This window comes from Cyanistes caeruleus, chromosome 15 (assembly GCF_971803275.1).
Source record: "Cyanistes caeruleus chromosome 15, bCyaCae1.hap1.1, whole genome shotgun sequence".
Taxonomy (NCBI): domain Eukaryota; kingdom Metazoa; phylum Chordata; class Aves; order Passeriformes; family Paridae; genus Cyanistes; species Cyanistes caeruleus.
This window is the reverse complement of record NC_141715.1, coordinates 17423508-17446800: the sequence shown is the minus strand read 5'-3', so window position 1 is coordinate 17446800 and position 23293 is coordinate 17423508. Positions and strand designations below refer to the sequence as shown.

Genomic DNA, 23293 nt, shown 5'->3' with positions numbered 1-23293 from the left:
CTTCTGCTGGCAGTTGGTTGTACGGTGGAGCTTCTTCAGCCCGTGTCACTTGTTCCTGCTCCTCTTCATCAGTGAGACCAAAGTTTTCACCTTCCGGCCAGTTTGTAATTATCTCCAAAATCCCAGGGCGATTTGGGTTTCCAATACGGGCGCGCTGCGTGATGAGGGCGATCCACTTGCTCCATGTAGCGTTGGCGGCGTGGTGGGTAGCAGGAATCTTTCATTTAAACATCCACCCCAGCACTGGTAGTCGGGGTGCCAAGAGGGGTTGTGCTTCTGTGTCAATCACTTCTGAGGCGGCTTGAACTCCTTCATAGGCAGCTAAGATTTCCTTCTCTGTGGGAGTGTAGTTGGCTTTGGACCCTCTGTAGCTTTGGCTCCAGAATCCCAGTGGTCGGCCTCGAGTCTCTCCAGGCACTTTCTGCCAAAGGCTCCAGGACAAGCCATTGTTCCCAGCTGCAGAGTAGAGCACGTTCTTCACATCTGGTCCAGTTCTGACTGGGCCAAGGGCTACTGCATGAGCAATCTCCTGTTTGATCTGAGCAAAGGCTTGCTGCTGTTCAGGGCCATAGTGGAAATCATTCTTTTTTCAGGTAACCAGGTAGAGAGGGCTCACGATCTGGCTGTACTCAGGAATGTGCATCCTCCAAAAACCTATGGCACCTTGGAAAGCTTGCGTTTCCTTCTTGCTGTTGGGTGGAGACATTGCTGTGATCTTATTGACGACCTCAGTGGGAATCTGATGCCATCCATCTTGCCACTTTACTCCCAGGAACTGGATGTCTCGAGCAGGCCCTTTGACTTTGTTCTTGATGGCAAAGCCGGCTTCTAGCAGAATCTGGATGATCTTTTCTCCTTTCTCAAATACTTCCACTGCTGTGTTCCCCCACACAATGATGTCATCAATGTACTGCAGATGTTCTGGAGCCTCACCCTTTTCCAGGGCAGCCTGGATCAGTCCATGGCAGATGGTGGGGCTGTGCTTCCACCCCTGGGGCAGTCGGTTCCAGGTGTACTTCACTCCCCTCCACGTGAAGGCAAACTGAGGCCTGCATTCTGCTGCTAGGGGAATGGAGAAAAATGCATTAGCAATGTCAATAGTGGCGTACCACTTCGCTGCTTTGGACTCCAGCTTGTACTGGAGCTCCAGCATGTCTGGCACGGCAGCGCTCAGAGGTGGAGTCACTTCATTCAATGCACGATAGTCCACAGTCAATCTCCATTCTCTGTCAGACTTGCGCACAGGCCAGATGGGGCTGTTGAAGGGTGAGTGGGTTTTGCTGACCACCCCTTGGCTCTCCAGTTCTCGGATCATCTTGTGGATGGGGATCACAGCATCTCGATTTGTCCTATACTCTCGGCGGTGCACCGTCGAGGTGGCAATTGGTACTCGCTGTTCTTCCACCTTCAGGAGTCCTACTGCAGATGGGTTCTCTGATAGTCCAGGAAAGCTGTTCAATTGCTTAATGTCCTCTGCCTCCACAGCAGCTATTCCAAAAGCCCACCTGAGTCCCTTTGGGTCTTTGTAATAGCCATTTCGAAGGAAGTCCATGCCCAGAATACACGGGGCCTCTGGGCCAGTCACAATGGGATGTTTCTGTCACTCTTTCCCAGTCAGGCTCACCTCGGCTTCCAACAGAGTCAATTGCTGCGATCCCCCCGTCACCCCAGCAATGGAAACAGGTTCTGCCCCCACATGTCCTGAGGGCATTAGGGTACACTGTGCACCAATATCAACTAAAGCTTCGTATTTTTGTGGCTCTGATGTGCCAGGCCATCGGATCCACACCGTCCAAAAGACCCGGTTTTCCCGTGCCTCTTCCTGGCTAGAGGCAGGGCCCCTCTAGCACTCTAGGAGAGGTCATCCTCTCCTCCTTGGGCATACATGCTAGAGGTTCCTTCAAGGGGATCATCCTCTTTTCTGTAATATCTGCCAGTTTGGTCACGGGAGGTTGAGGCTACCTTCACTTTAGTGGAACCTTTCTGGTTAATGGTTCCTTGCCTGAGTTGACGCACTCGTGCTGCCAGGGCAGAAGTGGGTTTCCCATCCCACTTTCCCATGTCTTCCCCATGGTCACGTAGAAAGAACCACAGCTCAGCTCGTGAGGTGTACCCTCTCTCTCTAGCTGGGGGACGTGGGGCTTGGAGTTTTGGGCTTGTGACCCGCACTGGTGCCATATGGAACTGCTCTTCCTCATCTCTTCCCTCATTTCCCTCATCTCCTCTTTGAGTTCCTTAATCACAGCAGAAATCTTAGCCTGATGTGGGCCATGGACCATACTGGCGAAATGTCTAAGCCTGGTGGTGACAGAACCCACCGTTTCTCGGCTGTTATCGGCATTAATCGTTGCAATATAGGTGGTGTAGTCACGTGGCCCTAGATTTGCCAGACTCCACAACATCTGCCCAGTGCACCTGACTTTGTCGGGGTCATTATCATGCTGTCCACCCCTCCCAAAAAGGACCTCTAATATTGCCACTTCTCTCAGCTGTTGGATCCCTTCCTCAATGGTTTTCCATTCCCTTCTATGATAGTGCTCTTCCATTCTCTCTCTGTGGACAAACCTCTCTCTTACACTCATCAAAAGCCGCTCCCAGAGGGAAAGGGGCCCTTGCTCCCTGACGAATATCTGATTCACACCTGAGTCCTGGGTCAAGGGTCCCACATTCCTTGCCTCACCACCATCCAGCTGCACGCCTGTACCCATAAGGTCCCAGACCCAAAGTAACCAGGTTGTATAAGGCTCAAGCCCCCGCCTCACAATGTCTTTTTGTAACTTACGGAGACTGTCATATGTCAGAGACTCAGTAATGATTTCAACTTCTGGCTCGCTTGTGGGTTGTGAGGGCCCTCCTTTCTTATCCTTATCAACAGGGTGCTGTGATTTCATCTTAGACTTTCTTGTTTCCACAGGGGCAACAGCTCCTGGCTGTGACTGTCCTTGTGGTTCAGCTGGAACCTGGACAGTTGTAACGTCTGTGGGTTCCACTGCAGCACCATCAGACTCTCCCTCTTTGAGGCAGGGGGAGGGTTTCCCAGCAGCTGAGGAAATGCACTCCTTTAGCATCTGGCCCATCTCATGCATCTCCTTCACCAGAACCCCCACCCACTCTGGGTGGTTCATTTCTGAGGTGGGCTGTGGAGCAGGGGCAGGATCTAGAGCAGCACCCCCTGTCTCTGGGGCTGTGCCAGGCTCTGGATCAGCACTCTCTGTCTCTGGGGCTGTGCCAGGCTCTGGAGCAGCACCCCCTGTCTCTGGGGCTGTGCCAGGCTCTGGGGCAGCACTCACTGTCTCTGGGGCTGTGCCAGGCTCTAGAGCAGCACTCCCTGCCTCTTTCCCTTTGTCTCTGAAGGCTAAGTAGAACAGGCCTATCAGTATCACCAGCCACTGTAAGATGTCATTAGCATTCAGAGATGATTTTAACGCTTCGAAAACTTGCGGGGTAGGCCCAAGGAACTGGGTGAAAGATTGGGAGAAAATTTCCCCAGCTGTCTTTTTCTCCCAGTAGGTACCATTAATAAAGTAACCCAAAAACCATCCAGTTAGTGTGTGACAGCTCTGAATCCATGAGCCCGCCGTCCAGAGGACGTTAAACATCCATGAATTCCTCACCTTATCAATCCACAAAACAAGCTGGATAATAGCCACAGTAGCCTTAGTTATAGGACCCATATTTAAGTAAGGTACCGCAAATGGGAGAAATATAGCTGTGACCACATGTCCCCCGAACCTGGGTAAGCTCAACAGCATGGTTCTACCTAACAAGGTTTCTAAATCCAGCACACAAAAGTTAGGTAATTTAAGAACTGTTATTCTTTTTATGCCCTTTTCTCTCAGTGCCCCACGGATGGGCGCCAAAATCTGTCTTGGTTCTAGAAGACAGGTGTCTGCTAGGGAGAGCAGGAGCCCCCCTTGGGATGAAAGAATGTAGACCCCCTCCCTCCGAATTATTATAAATTTGAAATCAAGGGGCTTTCAGGCAGAGATCTGGGGATAGGAATAACAGTTCTTTACTAGTATAACCACGCAAACAAACAACAATAACTACAGCAATAACAAGAAAACAGAACCAGGGACCCCAGGACAGCTTTCTCCGCTGAGATGGGATGGAGGAGAGGCTTTGTTTTCACAAACCCCTCGGGCAGTCAGTCCCGGTGCTTTTGCAGGGCTCCGAGGAACAGTCGGCTGGAACAGCAGGGACGAGCTGAGATCCTGGGCCGGTGGCTGAGGTGTATCAGCAGGGATGAGCTGAGATCCTGGGTCGGTGGCTGAGGTGTATCAGCAGCTCCACGGCGGTGCCTGGCACTGCCACACGTCCCGGCAGGGCAGGGGGTGCGAGGCCACCAACAAAGAGGGGAGAAGGAGAAGCAGCAGCAACTCCGTCTGGGTGATGGCAAAATTCTCTTCTCTCCACCGCAGCAGCTCCGCGACCCAGCACACGAACGTCCTTCCCCGAAGCCGAAGAAAGAAAGCCAGCCGAAAAACTGTCCCCACCCTCCTTTTCTGCCCCCTTCCCACCCCGCCCCGGGCCCGGCCACTCTTTGTCCGTTGTCAAGCACTCCTAAGTACCGGTAGTTAGGTTGTCCCAGCACATAATGGGTAAAAATTCCCCGGGCAGGCCAGAACAACAAAACAAAACAAAAAAAAGGACACCTAACCCTCAACAGCCAGGGTCACCCAGATGTTCTGGCGTGGCTGTGGGACGATCCAGGCCGCTGTCAGGCTTCTCAGTGTGAGCAGGATGACAGCAGGGTTAAGGCTCATCATGGATTTGAGTAAGAGGTAGGTTATTTCTAAAAAAAAAAAGGAAACAGATATTCTTTAAAACATATTCACAGTTACAGTATGCAGGTCAGAGGCTAGAGAGGTTTCTTCTTGCTCTCTTCAGCGGCGTCTTCTCTTGGAAGCAACAGCCACTTGCTTCTCTTTTCTTCTTGCTGGGGCTGGATTCTTTGGAACAAAAGGTTTTACCCATTTCTGAGGAATCCATCGGGGGCCTGAAGGGGTGGATACACACGCGTAACCTCGCCCCCAGGTGACAAGTTCATAGGGACCCTTGGTTTGCCAAGTTTCAGGGTCCCTGATTAAAACCGGCGGATGCTGTGACAATTTAAACTGATCACCACTGTTAAAATGCCGAGTTACAGGAGGATTCATGTTTTCAAATGAGCAGTTTAGGAAATTAATGGTAAACAGAGCTTTAAGGAGTTTCTGTAGGGGAGACATCCACACTGCCTCGCTACCTTGCCTGGCTGTGACTTGTTGGAGCGTCTGGTGTGTACGCTCAATTACAGCCTGACCTGTGGGGGAGTGGGGGATGCCAGTTTTATGTTCCACTCCCCACTGCTGGACAAATTCCAGGAACTCCTTGGATTTATACGCTGGGCCATTATCTGTTTTAATTTCTTTAGGGATTCCCAGTACGGAAAAGGCCTGTACTAAGTGTTGTTTAGCATGCACAGACTTTTCTCCTGCATGAGCAGAGGCATACACCGCTCCTGAGTATGTATCAATACTCACATGTACATACTTAAGGTGACCAAAACTGGGGATGTGAGTGATATCTGTTTGCCACACCTCACAGCTCTTAAGGCCTCGGGGATTAACCCCAATGCCTAATGATGGCACTGCCTGGAGCTGACAACTGGGACAGGTAGCCACGATGGCTTTGGCCTGATCCCGTGTCAGCTGGAACTGACGAATCAGTCCTGGCACATTTTGATGGTATTGCTGGTGACTCATTTTTGCCTGTTGAAACACATCTGGGAGACATACCTTTTCAGCTGGCGCAGCAAGGGAATCCGCCTTCCGGTTCCCCTCAGCGATTTCACCTGGCAACGGGGTGTGCGATCTTATGTGCATCACATAGAAAGGTTGTTCTCGATTTGAAACTAAATAAATCAGTTTTGAAAGCAATCTAAAGAGATGTTCGTTCTCAATGTCCTTGAGAACTGCCTGTTCCGCACTGGACACCACTCCTGCTACGTAGGCTGAGTCAGTAACCAAATTAATCGGTTCTGGAAATTTCTCAAAGGCTCTCACAACCACAGCTAGTTCAGCTATCCGGACTGACCCCTCTACAAACTCAACATCAGCTTCCCAAAGCTGAGTCTGTGGATTTCTCCAAGTCATCACCGACTTGTGGGATTTCCAGATGCATCAGTGAACACTGTGAGAGCTTTGAGTGGCCTCCGGCTCCTTTTCTCACGAGGAATGAGATGGAATTCCTCATGAAACAATTTGTGTGATGGTGCATGAACTGAAATTTGCCCACTAGAGCTGTCCAGAGCTAACTGGAGGTTAGCATTGCTCTGCAGCAGATGCTCAAACATCTCTTTGGTCAGTCTCTCAGGGGAGTTTTTGCCTTCTCCAGAGAGCCTGACTGGGAGGTGAATACACATAAAGTCACAACCTGCCAGTTCCTGCAGCCTTACCCTGGCCTTTTGGATCAGCTGAGCCATCAGCTCTTGTGGCTTGGTGATAGTTTTGGGTCTTTGATGGGAGAGGAACACCCACTCTATGATTAAGAGTGCATCTCTCTGCCCCTCGGCCCACTGGAATATTAACCCATGTAGGTGTGGCAATTTCCCCAGGACAATAAATTTGAAAGGCAGCTCAGGTTTAAAGCGGTGTGCCTGTCTTTCTGTCAAGGCCTTTTGTGCTTTTTCAATTACAGTTTTTGCTTCTGGAGTCAGCTCCCTAGGAGACAGTAATTCTCTCTCCCCTTTCAATAAATTAGTAGGGGGCTCAGGTCTTTATTGGTGAGACCTAGCCATGGTCTGACCCAGTTTAGTGACCCGCACAGAGAATGAAGATCTGCTAGAGTTTTAGGATTACCAATAATTTCCAATTTTTGTGGAGCAACAGTCCGTGCAGTAATTTCCAGGCCCAGGCATTTCCAAGGTGGCATCCTTTGAACTTTGTCTTCCTGCAACTGGAATCCAGCAGAGGTTAAAACTTTAACCACTAGGTCAAGGGTACCTTTCAGCATGTTGTTATTGGGACAGCATATTAAAATGTCGTCCATGTAATGCAAAATGATAGCCTCTCTCTTTTCAGCACGCACTGAGGACAGCAATGACCCCACATACCACTGGCAGATGAAGGGGCTGGCTTTCATCCCCTGAGGTAATACTGTCCAGTGGTACCATTTCATTGGGGCTTCTCGGTTAATTGTGGGAATGGAAAAGGCAAACCTTGGTGCATCAGCTGGATGCAGGGGAATTTGAAAAAAGCAGTCTTTAATATCCAGTACTGCTAGTAGCCAATCTTGTGGTAGCATGGTTGCGGATGGCATTCCTGGTTGGAGAGATCCCATGTCTTGTATTTTTTTGTTTATTTCTCTTAAATCTTGAAGGAGGAGCCATTTATCCTTCCCTGGCTTTTTTATTACAAACACCGGGGAAGTCCAAGGGCTTGTTGTTTCTACTATGTGTCCTTTAGCCAATTCTTCTTCCACTAATTTTTCTAGCGCCCCAAGTTTTTGTTTGCTGAGAGGCCACTGGTTCACCCAAATTGGATCATTACCTAGCCAAGATAATTTTTGGACCGGACGCTCTACAGTGGCCTCCATCAAAAATCCTGAGGTGTCTCAGGAATTGTTACTTTCACCCCCCACTGGGACATGGTATCTCTCCCCCACAAGGGGCACTTGTAGTCAATCACAAAAGGTCAGACACTAGCTATCCTACCGTCTGGACCTTCGATCTGGACGATATCTTTAGCAATTTTTGCCAGTTTCATCCCTCCAACACCCTGTATTTTTCCTGCCAGGGGTTGTAGGTCCCAGTGTGAGCGCCACACCTTTTCTGGTATGATGGTCACATCTGCCCCAGTGTCAATTAACCCTTCTACATGGAGATGTTCTGATTTATGTGTTAAATTACATCCCATTATGGGCTTGTTTTCACCCACTACTTCTGCCCAGTAGACTCCCGGTGCTTTGTCTTCTACTGGGACTTCTGTTGGAAGAGGGATCACCTGGGCTATTCCCTGCCCTTTATCTATATAGAAAGGTGGTTGGGGGCACCTAGCTAAGAGAATGAGGTGTGTTAGGTCTCCCGTGATTGTCATGGGAGCCACCTCAATCTCTATTGGTGTGTGTGCTGTGTCTCCAATAACAAAATACCTACTATCCAGTCCAGCCAGGTCTTGTGAATTATCCTGCAAATTTACTCCCACGACAGTCCAGCGGTCAGATCTGAAACAAAAAGCTTTAGAAGTTACAAGTCTGAATCGCTTTTGCGGTTGCCAGACCTTATTAGGCAAACGTTTTTCACAATTATATTTTTGCAGTTTTTCCCCTCCGTCCCCCCTTTTTATTAAAGGACAGAGATTTGTTTCCACTTCATTTATGTCTGCGCGCTGAGTGGGTAAGCCCTGAGGCTTAAGTTTTTTGGCAAGCTGATATCTGTGTGTTTCTGTCGTTTTAAAGGACAGTTTTTATCAAAATGTCCCGGTTTTCTGCAGTGAAAACAAATTTGCTGTTGCTGGTCAGACGTCATCTGTTCACTCCTTGTCTCAGATGCAACTGCAGCAACAGGTCTTGGGGTGGTCCAGGGAGGTCTCTTTTCCTACGAAAACATCTCTGCTTTCCTTGCACAGGCTGCTGACATCTGTGCGAGTGTAGGAGGTGGCTCCAATGGCAAACCTAAAATGACTCTACAGCAAGATTCATTAGCATTTCTCTGAGCAAGTTCCTTGACTAACTCTGCCTGTACCACAGGGTCTTCTACCTGACGGGAGACTTGTTCTTTTCATCGGTCTAAGAATTGCAGGAATCCTTCTGAAGGCATTTGTTTTACATTAATATAACTGCCCTTAGTGTCAGCTGTAGGTAGCTGGGTGAAAGCCTTTTCTGCAGCTGTAGTGATTTTATCTATCACAGCCTTTGGCAATGCCCTAGTTTGGTCCTCAGGTTTTTCCCATACTCCTTCACCACATGAATGCTCTAAAGTAATAGGATTATTTAATAAATCTACATATTGGTGATTAGTATTTAATAATTCCACCAGTATGTTTTTTAGAAATCGTTTCCATGTGTTTTCCCATAATTCAAATTCAGATGGTGTAAGCAAACACCTAAAAAGATCTTTAATAGCTGTAGGAACTAAATCATTTGAGGTTAATGTTGTTTTAACAATGCTTTTAAATATTTCACTGTTACGACCAAATTCTCTTTGTACTTTGCAAATTTCCTTTTTGTCTTGGTACGAAAATGGCTTGCAAGTATGGTTTTGAGGTCTTGTTCCAGTAAAAGTTACTGGAGCAGCAGTAGGGAAAAAAGCTGAGTCACAATCATTTTGTTCTCCATTCCCGGGAGTTGTATTGAACCGGCAGGGGGGAGAGGCTTGTCCTGCCCAGGTATCGGGAAGGCTCGCATTCCCCCATCCCCCAGGGGCACCACGTGGCGGACGCCCGGGGCCATCAGGGCAGATTGCAGCAGCACGACCACACCTGCCTTTGGAATGTGGCGAGGCAATCTCACCTCCCTGCTCATTCCCGGGCCCGCCCCCCCGGACCGTGGGAACTGGGAGGGGCTCTGCCCCTCACCATCCACTCGGCCCAGCCCCCAGCCGCGCCCCCGGCTCCCGCCCCATTTCCAGCCGCTGCCCCAACTCCCGCCTCATCTCTGCCCCCAGCCCCACCCCCGCCTGGCTTCGGGGTGCCCGTTCCTTCCCCACACCTGTGGAGAGACACAGCTCCTCCCCCGCAGGAGCCGGAGGACAGCGCCCACCCCCCCCGCCGGGCCCAGGGGTTCCGCACATCCCCACACTGGGCCCTGGAGGCTCACACCCCCCTCCCAGGGGGCAGGGCCGGAGCACCCTTCCCTCTGCCCCTCTGCAGGAGCAAGGGGTGTAACTCTCTCCCTCCCCGTTCCTCCTTCCCCCGGGACAAAGGGCAAAGGGATCGGGAATAGGGTTACAGCCTCGGGGGGCAGGGTCATAGGGTGGGGCCAGGCAGGGATGGGGGGTATTGCAGGGTGGAATGTCAGGGGGAACAAAGGGGTTGTGATAAGGGTTGGGGGCAGGACCCGGTGGGTGGGAGGGATTATGGGTAGGAGAAAGGGGGTACACAGGGGGATTCACCATGTGGCCGGGTAACACGTGGCCAGCGTCATTTTGGCTCTGCACATGTTCTTGAGTAAGTTCAGCCGAGCCCTCCCCTCCTTGCAGGGAGGATTTTAAGCTATGTTTTTTGGGGTCTTCTGCAGGGAGGGAAGAGTCCGGGCAGGAGTTTTTGTCTGCCTGTAATGCTTCAGACAAACCCTCTGACCGGGGGGGCCGAGGGAAGCGGGGGGAAAAGAGCGAGCCGGAGGCTTTTGCCTCTGTAGAATGGCTTTCCAAATTAAAAGAAACAATGGGAGGTATTTGCCAGCTGTGCTGTCCCCCAGTTCAACTTGCATAGTAAGTGCTTGTCCAACCTTTTCCCAGTCAGGCAGGGAATCAACATTCAAATCCAGAAAATGCAAAAAAACCATTTTACTAATTTCCTCAGCTTATTTTTTGAGAAATTGATATTTCCAGCCTTTAAAATATTCTTAATATGGGAATATTTATTCCTTTCCTGTGCAGACAAAAAGGAACCTATGGCCAATCTTAAGGCTTTGATACACAGACTGGTCTAACCTTTTTTTTTTTTTACCACCGAGAAAAGCAGAAAAGATCCAAACTGCGGTCAGGATTTAAAAACCACCGCGGAGCCCAGGACGCGCCGCCGGCACCGCCCCCACACACACCACGTGTGCAGCCACGTGGGCTCCCTCGGTCCAGATACCGGGGAGAGGCTCTGGCACCGGCACTACCAGCACTGTGACTCGCAAAACCCGACAACAACCGCCGGATCTCCCGCACCCCCCCTCAATACCTGTTTCCTGAAGGATGCGCGGTGTTCGAAGAAAACAGAAAACAAAAAAAGAGGTTCTCAGTCCGAGTTGACTCATGTACTCACGGAGCTACCAACTCGACCCCCGTCAGTAAAGACTGCAGGGTAAGTGACGGTACCTAGGCTTGTTAAAACACCCGTGGGGTGTTTTCCAGCCGTCCCGGGGGGATTCAAAGCCCCTACGTTGGTCGCCACCTGAAGCGAACTTCCCTTAGCCCCCCGACGTAATCCACGCTAGCTCTGTCGAATGGAGGCATCAGGGAGATCCTTCGAGACCAAGAAAAGACCAAAAAGTGCTGCTTCTCCCTCCGGGGTATCAGAGGATGTTTACTCTGGCTAGCTTCCAGGGGAGAAGAGACCGGGTTTCTCCTTCCCGGACTCCTTCAAACCTCGGGAGAGGGGCGGGGGGACATACAACACCAACCATTGGGATAAAGTTTCAGGGACTGGGAGAGGAGGGGAAAAACACGTCACAGAGAAACAAAGTAACTCCCAGAAATATGCACCACCACAATCCTGCAACAGGGAAAAGGAGTGATTCAAATGCATGTTTGAAATGAACTTTATCTGCAGGGGAATGGACCTAGGCATCACCCATTTCATGGCACTGTAAAACAATTTGCTCCATCAGGGTTTTAATTTGGTTTTTGTTTTACTTTTTGTTTGGTCGGTTTTAGTCAAACAAATCTTAGCAATCCATGTTTTATGGGCACTGCTGGTGGGGGAGCAGCACGGAACATCAATTCTCAAGGCTTCCCTGGAGAGAAACAAGAAATAAAGAAACAGCCTTGGAAAAGTTATGGGCAGAGGTTCTAGTTTTATTCTGCTGGTTTGGCTCTGTTACTCAATCCCTGGCTCTAATAACCAGTTCTGTTATCAGCAACAGGGGAAATATAAACACCAACAGCCAAGCACGACCACCCCAAGGAACACTTACGCGTATTTCCTGCTGGATGCTGCTCTGAGAACATTTTGGCTGAGGCCATTCCAAAATGTCTGTAAAACAGAGACATTCTAATGAGAATTTAGTTTAAAACATCAAGATGTCTTCAAACCAAGGCTTTCAGAGGCAGACAATGGCTGAAGCAACGCTGTCCTACTAAGAGTACGCTCTTTATGCAAAAAAATTAAGAATTTGAACAAGACTCAGACTCACATAAATGGCCTCCCGAATTATTGCACTAATTAATCTCCCATAACGCTAACTTCTATGACCAGAACTGAGCTTTTTCCCTCACACAGAATAATCTGTGACAAAAGACATCTCAGTAGGCCAACCCTGAACCTTCAGTCCACGAATAGCAGCAGATAAACATTAACGCCATTTCTCAGAGCTTTGTGCCTGGTCAGCAACAAATGCCCCACAGCATCCCTTGAGGAACCTGCAGCTGCGATTCTGCTGCACAACTCCAGCTTCACCCCTCTGCACGTGCCAAGCTGCATCCCGCAGAGCTCGGGAAGCATTATCCTTCCTTCTGAGGAAGAACTAATTTCTGACAAGATAAAGTCATGCCAACGGCACCGAGCCGTGACTCTTTTGCGGGTATTTAAAGACGTAAGGCCCAGGCCCAGCGCACAGAGCCAGCAGGGCCAGCACAGGGCGGGGAATCTGCGGTCCCCGCCTGTCCCTGAATTGCCGCCGCGTGCCCTCCCCAGCCCGATCCCTGCTGCCACCATCGCACGGACGGTGAGGAACCGAGCGGCCTTCCCACAAACTTCCCTAGCAGCAAACAGACTCAAATACGCAAAACAGGCTCCTCTACACCCTCCAGGCCCGCATCCTCATGCACCCTCATAAGCCTTCTCTAAATAAAATCTCAGCACTGAGGAGCCATGGCCTGAGCCTGGACTCGCCTGCGGGCAGCGCCCTTTGCCGCTCCCGCAGCCCACGATCCCCCCACCCATGTCTATGGCAAACGCTCAGCGCCCCGCAGCCTCTTGCTGTCCCTGCGGCCCGTCGCTGTCCCCCTCAGAGCTCTGACCTGCGCGGGGCACGCGGGCAGTGTGGGCGCAGCGCGTGGCAGCAGCAGGGGCAGGCGGCTCGCGCTCAGCATGGCGGCGGTCGGGGCGCGCGGGGCCGCGGCTCTCCTGGAAACCTCCACCCACGTGGGCCGCGGGGGGGCTGAACCGCGCCGCAGGACCCCCGCAGAGGGCTGCCCGCAATAATGCCTGATCGCGCCGCTCGCTTTCGCCGAGACGACCAAACTCTGGCGATGGCGGCGCAGCTGCACGCCGGCTTCCCGATACGGCACAGAGCTCGCTGTCCCGGCAGACACGCGCCGGGGCGGGAGACGGGCAGCCAAGCGACGCGGTGGACACCGGCGCAGTGAGAACACTCCGGGTCCTGCGGTGGCCGCGCACTCAAGGTCGGACAGGATAAAGCGCAGGGCGATTGCAGCGGCCTTGCGTCAGGCTGAGAGCTGTGCACGCGCACATCCAGGGGGGCGCCGCCGCATGTGCCAGGGCTCCTGGGCCACCTCCACCCCAATGCCGCGCATGCGCGCCGGGGCCGCGGGCCCTCGGTGCGGCGGGGTGGGAGCTCCCTCTGTCCGCCCGGGGCTCGCACAGAAACCGGCAGCACATAGCTCCGGTCCCAAAGCCCTGCAAACCAGTCCTACCGCTCCCAGCAGCAGTAAAAAGGGCTGTGGGACCAGGTGCACCTGGAAAAACGCCTGTGAGGGTTGAAACTGATACTTCCTCAGGCCCAGAAGAGAAACGGGACCTGAAATCAAACCAAGGAGTTCAGAATTCCACAGCATTCCCAACCTGAACTCAAACCCAGCACTGAGCCAGTGCCTGGGAAGAAAGGATCCCTGTCCCAGTCAAATCCAGAACAGAAGGAACACTCGGACAGCTCTAAGAGAGAATCCTTATTTATTTAACATCTATCCTAACTTATATATATCCTACATCTATCCTAACTTATATATATCCTAACTTATATATCCTAACCTATCCTAACCTATCTTAACTTATTTACATCTATCCCAGCAGGGCTCTCCTATGACTGTGTATGCCCTACTGGGGTCCGGGGGCCGTCTTGGCCGAGCCTCCTGGCGACCCCACAGCCTCCATGGTCTCCTGGGGACCGTCTGCCACCGAGCTCGGGCTGTCCCTGGCTGGCTCAGGCACGGCGTCCTGGGAGCCCTGGGGTGGACAGTGGTAGCTGCAGGACACTCAATGACTCTGCCAGCTGCTCCTGGGAACACTTCTCTGCCTCCAGCTGGGCTCCTGGTTTTGCTTCCTGCCTTTCCCTGGCCATCTCAATGCTCTGAGACGCATCAGGGCTGTCGATGTCCATGGCAGGTTGCTGATCTCGAGAGGAGCAGGGAGAGCTGCCCAGGGCTCCTTCAGTGTCTCAGCCTGAAGGGCTTCCTTAGAGGCTGGGAGGGATCGTGGCCTCCAGGAGTGATGCCCTGGGAGTGAAGCAGGAACATGGGTCTCCGCAGGCAGACATTCTTGAAGGGCTGGGGTCTCTCGTAAGAAGTGGACCCTCTGGGAGGCTGCTCTGAGGAACACAGCGTCTCAGCACTGGCGAGATCCTCAGAGGGAGAGAGGTGGTCAGCAGCAGCAGGGGTCTGGCAGTCTTGGAGGTCCTTGGAGGCAGTAGAGGCTGCTGGAACGTTGCATCTCTGACCGCCTGAGCTTCTCGGAGGTGACTCTGAGGAACACAGCATCTCAGCACAGGCGAGATCCTCAGAGGGAGGGAGGCGGTCAGCAGCAGCAGGGGTCTGGCAGGCCTGGAGGACCTTGGAGGCAGTAGAGGCTGCTGGAATGTTGCATCTCTGACTGCCTGAGCTTCTCGGAGGCGCAGTCAGTCCCCAGCGGAATCTCCTGAGACGGCTGGAGGCCATCCCAGGAATGGCCGTTCTGGGTGGGAGCAGCCTCTTGGAGGGCCGGCAGTGCCGGGAGCAGTGGGTCGCAGCACAGCAGGACAGGCCGCCACGCTTGCTCAGCCGCTTCAGCTGTGCCCACAGCGCCCACCACAGCTGGGAACACATCCGCGCCGATGTCCCACGCAGAGGCCGGAGCAGCAGCAGCAGCTCCTGCAGCTGCTTGGCCATGCTCACGCAGGGCCTGCAGCCGCAGGGCTCGTTCGGGGAAGCAGCCGGAGCATCCGGATGCTCCCCAGGGGTCGCACCAGGCCTGGAGGCCCTGGCAGCCACAGGGGCTCCCGGGCTCCTCTGTGGGCCCCTGGCCTGCAGCCCGGGGCGCTTGCGCAGCATCAGAGTGCCCATTTGCTGCCGCCGCGCTGCCCAGGGCCCAATGGCCCAGCAGACAGCCACGATGGCCAGCAGCAGGGCAAGTGCAGCCAGCAGGACACTGACGTCGCTCATGGCTCCGGCATGTGCCATCGCAACTGCACTGGTGACTGTGGGGCCCCCCGACTTTTATTGGGGTAGCCTAGGGACGTCACAATGCTGGGGCCACCACACCCGGAGACATCCCGAGGCTGGGAACACCCCCTTTGTGCCGTCACAGCCTGACCCAGGGGCAGCAGGCCCGGCTCAGCCCTAAGGGTGCTCATGGCCCAGAAAGGTTTGGAAGTAAAAATGGAAGCTCAGCCCATGCAACTGATGCCTTGCCAGGAGCAAGAGACACATCAGAAAGAGCCCTGGTGCTACCAGTGCCCAGCCCATGGCTCCCCAGATGCTGTGGCAGTGACAGCTGGAAACAGTCTCTGCTCTGTGCCTGAGGAGATCCTGCAGACACAAAGTGACCTGGAGTTGCCCATGTCTGGGGAGCTCTCCTGACCTGGCTGCCAGCTCCAGCTCCTTAACCTATCACCACAATTCCTGATGCAAAATTGCCTCTTCAGCCCCTTGGAGCTGCTTTCAGACTCTGCAAGGCACAAGGAGGTCTCTCCCCAACCTTCTCCAGGCTGAGCGGATCCAGCTGTCTCAGCCTGTAGCCACAGCAGAGCTGCTCCTCTTAGCAAGCTGGTGGCTTCCTCTGGACTTGTTCCAGAGCACTTGTTGCATGTGCTGATGTTGGGCACAGCAGAACTCCAATCCCTGCTCCAGGTGCAGCCCTGCCTGGGCAGGTTCATTCCACAGGGTCAGGATCTGTGTCTGGCCGGTCAGTCCTGGCTGCTGGAACTGAGCAGGACTTGTGCTCTCACAGGGTCACCAGAGTGCTGCCCATGGCTCACAAAGCCTGACCTCATCCCTCGGGCATCTCTGCTGATGTAAAGCCCAGTCTCGCATGGGCAGGCTCCGGACTGGCAAGAGGGTGCCTGTGCCAGCCTCTCCTGTCGCCAGGCAGGGGCAGCAGCCGGCCGTGCTAGTGCTGCTTCCAGCCTGCTCTGAGTCACAGGCCTGGAGAGTGACAGCTTCATTCCCGGCCCCAGCAGCTCCCAGCGCTTGGCAAGGCAGCGCTGACAAGGCAAACACCCTGGGAAGCGGCTCTGGGAGCTCTGCTGTCCTTCCCCTCTCAGAGACCAGGGCTGGTGTCCCCTCAGAGCCCCAGCCTGCGACGGGAGCAGCTCACGCAGCTGCCCATGGAGCAACAGGCAAATGTTTCAGCAGTCCAGACAGGAAATAAAAAGAGGAGTCAAGGGAAATTCTGCCCTGAGGCTCACAAAATCCCCCTGTGCCTTCTTCTGTGTGAGATGGGGCCTGCAGCGGGCCTGGGCACAACGTGTTGGGCTCTGCTGACTCAGGGTGTCCGTGCACAAAGCGTGTCCATGTTCCCAGGCCCTCTGAGCCCCCAGCAAAGGCCAGCACACAGCTTCAGCCTCCACTCCTCAAGTGCAACAAGTTCTTCTGCTCTCTCTAGGCTTCAGACTGCCCTCAGTTGCTGCTTTCAGCTGCCCCACTGGCAGTGTGCTGTGGCCCTCCCGTGTGCCCCTCTTCCCACACACCCTGATCCCTCAGGAGGGGCCTGCCTTGTGCCCCCTCTGCTCCCCAAACTGTGCTCCACAGCCAGAGCCCTTGGTGGCAATGGGGTCACAGCCCAGAAGCCCTGCAAGGGCCCCAGAGCTGCCTTTAAGTGACCCAGAGGAGGCTCTGCCGTGGGCAGGATCAGCTCCTGAGCCTGCACTTCCCTGCCCTTGAGCCTTCCTGGGGGAAGGGGAAATCTGGCAGGGAGTGGCCTGCAGGGTGGGGCGATGGAATTTCTCTTGGACAATTCACAGCAAGGATCAGGCAGGCCCTGCCTGCAGCATGGCACAGGCATGGGGACACAGGCAAAGGGACACAGGCAAGGGGACACAAGCAAGGGGACACAGGGACACAGGCAGAGGGACACAGGCAAGGGGACACAGGCACGGCCCTGTGGCTTCCCAAGGAATTTCGTCCCCATGCAGTGCTGCCAGACACAAGGCTGCTTTGAAGCACTGCAGAGGCTGCTCTTGCAGCGGGGCAGCCCTGGGCAGGTGCAAAGGCAGAGCTGCACATGGATGTCCCAGCCCTGCTCCGACAGGGATCAGCAGCAGAGCGTCTGGAGGAGCAGAGTGGGGCTGTGACTCCATCCCTACAAAGCCTCCAACCACTGGGGTGCATTTGTCAGCCCTGCAGGCATCTCTCAGGAGGATGTCAGTGGAAATGACAAAACTGCAAGGAGTTACCCCCAGTTTTCCATGGAGGCAGCACATCAGAGGCATCTGGCAGTGCTAAGGCAGGCCAGGCCTGCCAGCATTGCTGCAAGGCCTGTGGGGAGCTCCACATGAACTCCTCCACGTTCCTTGTTCCCCAGGGATTTGAGGGCAGCTCCTCCTCTCTGGCCCCCAGATGCCGTGAAGTTACCCTGAGTGATGCCAGCCTGGCTTCAGGTGATTGGGTGTGAAATGGCTCATGGAGGCATCTGCCAAAACAGCCAAACTTCAGCTGCTTTCCTGCTCCTGGGGTGGAAGGAGATGGCAAGAGCATGATGGCTCAAACACAGCACGACATCAGGCTGCACCCTGAGTCAGGCTGAGTCACACCACCCCACACACTCTGTGCAGGAGGAGAGAGCAGCCCTGGGATCAAGGGTTATCCTCCAGGCTTCCAGGGGGCTGCCTGGCAGAGAGGGGCTGCAAAGGACATGAGCAGTGGGAAGGGGCAGAGGGCAGAAATAAACCCAGTGCAGGGGTGGGAGGGATGGAGGTGTTTGACTCTGGTATGTAATTGCTGCAGTGGTGCAGTGAAGGATCAGTCAGATGCTTGGCTAAATAATCATCTCTGGGGAACCACAGCAGGAGCACAAGGACTTGGGGTGGGCCTTCAGCACAGAGCTGGTCACCCCACAGCATCCTCCCAGGCTTCCCTGGTTTCATCCCCATGATCCCAGCGGGGCTGGCAACAAGCATCGGCCTGGAGAGCATCACAATATAAATCAGAAAGTAACCCTGAGGCAGCAAGGCAGCAAGAAGGCAGCTGGGAGGCTGCCTGTGCCTGCCAGCACTCACCAGCCCTTCCTACAGGGCAAGTGACAGAGCCCTGTCACTCAGCGAGGATGCAGGAGACCAGAGGGAGCACAAACCACATCTCACCCCTCCACAACTGCAGCTGCCTTAGCAAGGACCCGAGGTGCCTCCAGGAGCCATAATAATGAGGATAATTAGTGCAGTACAAACGAAAATTTCCAAGTGCTGCACTCTGTTTTTACCCTGACCTGAAGCAGCTGAGGTACAAAGCCAGTGGTTTTGGGAAGGCTCTGAAGGCTGGTCCCAGCGCTGCTGAGGGGACAGGCCGGCGTGAAGGTCACCAAGCTGTGAGAGAAAGCTGTCAGGCTCAGCCTCGCAGGCAGGGGAAGGTCCTGGGGACCCCTCTGCTTAGGGGCTGTGCACTGGCACGAGTCTCCCTTTGCTCCTTGCTGGCCTGGGCTGGATGCACTTTCCCTGGCCCATGGAGGGGTTTTCCAGCCCAGCCCAGCCCAGCCCAGCCCAGCCCAGCCCAGCCCAGCCCAGCCCAGCCCTTCGCTCTGCCCAGCCCTGCCCAGCCCAGCGCAGCCCTTCGCTCTGGCCTGGAGTCTCGAAGTAGGCTCATCCATTCTGCAACGTATCCTGCAGCACCTCAGCACAAGCCCCAAACATGGCCCTGTTCCTGCTTCCTAAACTTTTCCCTTATCAAGTGGCTTTGGAAGGATCCCATGCCCATGCTTCACACATCTGTTCCTCCCTGCTGGCCCTCCTGTCCTCCCCACTGTGGTATTTGCAAAATCACCAAATTCACAGCTGTGGGAGCTCTGAGTGCTCTGTGCTCTCTCCTCCAGGCCATCACAAGGGTGTGCCACTGTGTCCCCACAGCCTCCCCTCTGAGCCAGCTCCTCATTGCTGAGACAGCTGCCCATTCCTGCTGTCCTCTCACCTGTGCTGGTTTCAGCTGCTCTCTGAGGTTCTGCCAGCAGCAAGAACCAGCACTTTCCACTCCCAATGCTGCTCAGAGGATGCAAGACTCCCCAGCCAGCTTCTTTGTCTTTGGAGGAGGAGCACAGCTTTTTGTTCTGGAAACAATAGGAACCACTCCATTGATCCATACCTGCTCTTCCTTTTGTTATTCTTCAGTACCTGTCCTTCCCTTTGGAAACGTCGGAGCCAGAAGCCTCATCAGCTGCTCTGTGCAAACACACTTTGCTTTGTACTGGCTGTCTGAACACAGAGCCAGGAGAGAGAGCTCACGAGCTCCTGTTGGATCAGCTGTTGCCAACACACGTGGCCCAGGTAGAGCCTGTGATTTATTTAATATGTACAGTTACAATAATTTCATTTTGGAATCAGCCTCGTGAGACAGGTGTGAACAAAAGGGTAACATTTGGAGGAGAAGAATTCCTGATTTGTGCTCAGACAGAAGAAATTCTCCTCTGCTACCTTGGCAATAACACAATGAAGGAGGAAAGCAAAATCATTCTCATTCCCAACTCCCTTCTCTCCAGTAGCACCAACATATATTTTGAAGAGCCTCAGTGCAGGTTTTTTTATGGCAGAAAATAAACAATGAATCGTGTCCCCCCCCAAACAGAGGCAAGAATAACATCCTGACTGCCTGCAGCCTCAGCTGCTCACCTCCTGCAGAGCTTTCTGGCTTGGCCAAGCCACAGCACAAACAGATTTGACACTAGCCAACCCCTTCATTGCTGAAGGAGAACACATCCAAGACCTCCACATCTTGAATTCCAGGAGCTCCTGCAGTCCCTGTTTAGCTGGGGGCAGGGTGCTCAGGGTCATCACCTGCCCTGCAGAAGAAGCAGGACTCTGGTTATCAGAGCCTTTTGCTTCCCACTTGATTTACATCTTGGACACACCCAAAAAACCAAGGCACAGTACTACTGGACAGAGTAGTGGATCAAAAAATGCTCAGGCTCAGACTCACCCAGCACTTGAGAGGGTCTGATATTGAACTCCACATTAATTTTGAGTGGATCTGAGAAAACTGCGTAGGTGGGAAAAGGCAGAGAATTTTGACTTCTTTTCTGTCTTCCATCATCCTTTTCCAGCGTAATTAACTCATCACAAATAATTCAGGCGCTGAGTTCTTTCTCTTCATTTTCCCTGTGATCAGGCAAGTGCTGAAATTCCTCGAGTTTATTCCTTGTTTCAATCTACTCACTGAATCATTGTTGCTGATAACTCCCCAAAGAGAGGAGGAGGAGGCTGCTCCTCAGCATCTCACCGTGTGTGACAGCCAGAGCTGGAGATTTGGGCCAGACTGGTTAATTCTGATCAGATCTGGAGTTTGCTCCTTTGATTTGCTGAGCATGAAATCTAGAAAAGACTTTTAGGGGAAAAGATGATTTAAAATTTTCACTTGCCACTAACGTGGCATTGGATTGGCTCCCAGCCTGCCCTGAGATTTCTGTGATTTCTGTGTTGCTCTTCCCAATTCTCCTCTGATTTTGTGGTTCTCAGATTGGTGTAACATCCTGGTTTTCTTGCCCTGCTGCCTGCAGAGCACTTCTCCAGGATATGATTGAGAACTCAGCCCTGGGCACCAGCATAGCCAAAGGGAACGTCCCCCTCCATTCTAGCAGCTCCAGGGTTTCCACCTCCTTGTTGTGAGGTGCCCTTCAGAGAAGCATCATTTTCACTGGAGTGGCAGCTGATGCTTCCCACTAATTCAGAGCTGAGATAAAACCTCGGGGAAGCTCTGGAGCTGCAGGACCTTCACAGCCATAACTCTTCCCTCTGAGAGTATTTATGTTCTTGAGACTGATTAAGCTGGGCCTGAGCCATACCTCACACTCCTTGAGGGGCTCTCCTCCTGCAGAGGGTGACATCTCCTGGGAGCAGCAGTCAGAGATCTGGGATGGCAGGGAGTGAAAGCTGGGAGCCCACCAGGAATGATTTGAGGTGAAACCTCACAAGAAAAAATCTGAACTCCAAAATCCAGCACAGTTTCCCACCCTATCTGCAAAGGGAGGGAGCTTTTGGGGTGATTTCTCTAAGGATGAGGAGGGGGGACTCAAATCTTCCTTTGATTGTTCCTCCTGGTCATCAACTAAAGACAGGGAAGATATTTCTGTGGGAAACACCACTGCTGGATGTGTCATCTCTCACTTGGAACATCCCCCAGGGACAGGACAGGGCAACAACAAAATGCAGCTAGAAGTGGGGAAAAGGAGAGGAAAGAGAAGAAGTAAAGAAAGTCAAAGTGAAAACAGGGAGGAGCTGCAGGGTCCTGCTCCCTCAGGTCCCTGCTGCCAAGGCAGCATCCAGGCAGGCACAACAAACTGGCTGGGGCTGCCACATGGGATGTGATTAACAGGAAACTGCATTTTCCCCTAACATTTTGAGTTAAAGGGGAAACCCTCCCATAGCCCGGGGAACTGCTCTCACTCAGAGGGGTACATGGGCCAGCTCCCCTGGCTGCTGGCTGGGGCGGGTGGCTCTGAGGAATGCTGCTGTGCCCAAAGGAATGAGGTGCCAGGGATGGCCAGCCCCAGGAACCAGGCTGCAGCAGCCACAGGCAGCAGCGCTTCTCCCTTCCCTCTCATCCCTCTGTACACGTCCTACTTCTACAAAGCTCCTGACCACCCCAGCTCCCAATTTCCCTCTCCTTTCTCCAAAGTGTGACATTCCCACCATCTGTAAGGCTGCCAAACAAGCGACTTTGCATTTCCCTGCAGGGCTGCACTTCAATTAAAAGCTTTTCTTGATGTTTTAACTTTCACCTCGCTTAATTGAGGCTCCCTTTCCCAGCCTCCTCCTCCTTTTTAATGAGAGGCTGAAATTCTGGTTAATGGTGTTTGCAACGGGCAACACCAACTACGCTTCGGAGGGCAAAGGCTGCTCCTGGCCTGGCTGAGATCCATGGAACCTGGAGCAAAAGCCACTGGAAAAATATAGGATCCAGGCCACAGAACCAGTGATCCTGGCCTTTTATGTGATCCTGGCCTTTTACGTGATCCTGGCCTTCCTTGCTCAGCACTTCAGCAGCAGCACTGCTCCTTTCCCTGTTGGAAAAGCAAGGACCCAAGTGACAGAGCCCAAATTTCCCTTTCTGGAGCACCACTGCAGCACTACCACCCCCAAATATTTTAGAAGCGTGGGCTAAGTTAAATGTAGTGAAATAAAAAAAAAAAAAAAGAAGTCTGTACAACCTCTTTAATTTGCCTGCTAGTTTATGAGCAGGTAAGCTGCTCCCCTGCCAAGCTTTTCTTCACCAGAAAATAAAAAAAGGTTAGAAACACTTCATAAAAAATACTGAGCATTTCAGAAATTCTACAAGTCCTTGTGCAGGCGTGGGGATGATGTTTTGTGATGTACCCATCTTTTAAAAAAGATAATGTGTGTGAAACAAAGGCCACCCTTATTTTACAGCCAGCCAAGGCTGGATTCAGGAGGTTCCCATTAGGTACACCCAGAGCTGCTCACTGATGAAACCAAATCTTCTGAGGAAAGAAGGGATTGGAAGCTTCCAGGGAATTTCCCTCGTGCTGCTGGGAGCCGGGGAGGATGACAGAGCCATCACTGAGCTCTGCTGGCCGCTCCCCATCCCTCTCCTGGCCCAGCCCTGCTGGCTCCTGCCAGTGGCCCCAGGTTGCTGGGAATGGAGCAGCTCTGGACTGGGATGCACGGGAGTTTTTGGGGCTCATTGCAAAGGGTTTCCTTGCTCCAAGGCTGATCCTGCTGCAGGCACAGCCCCATCTTCCTGCAGAAGGTTCCCCCAGCTGCTCCCCAGAGCGGCTGCGCTCGCTGAGCCGCTCCACCCAGGTGGTGCCAGATGTCCTTGAAGCGCCGCCAAGGGAAGGGACAAATGTCTGCAAAATCACTCATCTCTCACTGTCCCGACCATTTTATTTCATCCCTCACGCTTGTACAAGCTGGGACCCTCCTCGCCAGCTCTGCAGGAGCTTGAAACCCGAGCTGCTGCGCTGGAACACTTCCACAACTTCAGGCACAGCTTTTATTTCTGGCCTTGGAACAATATAAGAATTTCTGATCCTGGGTGCTTGGTCGTCTCTAAAAATCATTCATTTGCAGCATT

The 23293-nt window shown here is 53.1% G+C and overlaps 1 protein-coding gene across 2 annotated transcripts; it reads right to left on the bottom strand.

Annotated features, from left to right (window-relative positions):
• Positions 1-10537: 10537 nt before the first annotated feature.
• On the bottom strand, positions 10538-22393 carry LOC147650451 (uncharacterized). Of its 2 annotated transcripts, none has more exons than XR_015276634.1 (2): positions 18483-18681; positions 10538-11882 (listed from the first exon to the last, which is right to left on the bottom strand). XR_015276634.1 is itself a non-coding variant. In XM_086851466.1 (2 exons), exon 1 carries the CDS (start codon positions 15239-15241, stop codon positions 14237-14239), a length of 1005 nt encoding a protein of 334 aa, XP_086707592.1. In that variant the 5' UTR covers positions 15242-22393; the 3' UTR covers positions 10538-11882; positions 12869-14236. The 2 variants fall into 2 exon arrangements, 1 of the variants encoding a protein (XP_086707592.1); XM_086851466.1 differs by having other exon boundaries at positions 12869-22393.
• Positions 22394-23293: the final 900 nt, after the last annotated feature.

Bases quoted from the DNA above. Each gene is read 5' to 3' on its own strand.
- LOC147650451 (XM_086851466.1), bottom strand. From the start codon at position 15,241: ATGGCACATGCCGGAGCCATGAGCGACGTCAGTGTCCTGCTGGCTGCA.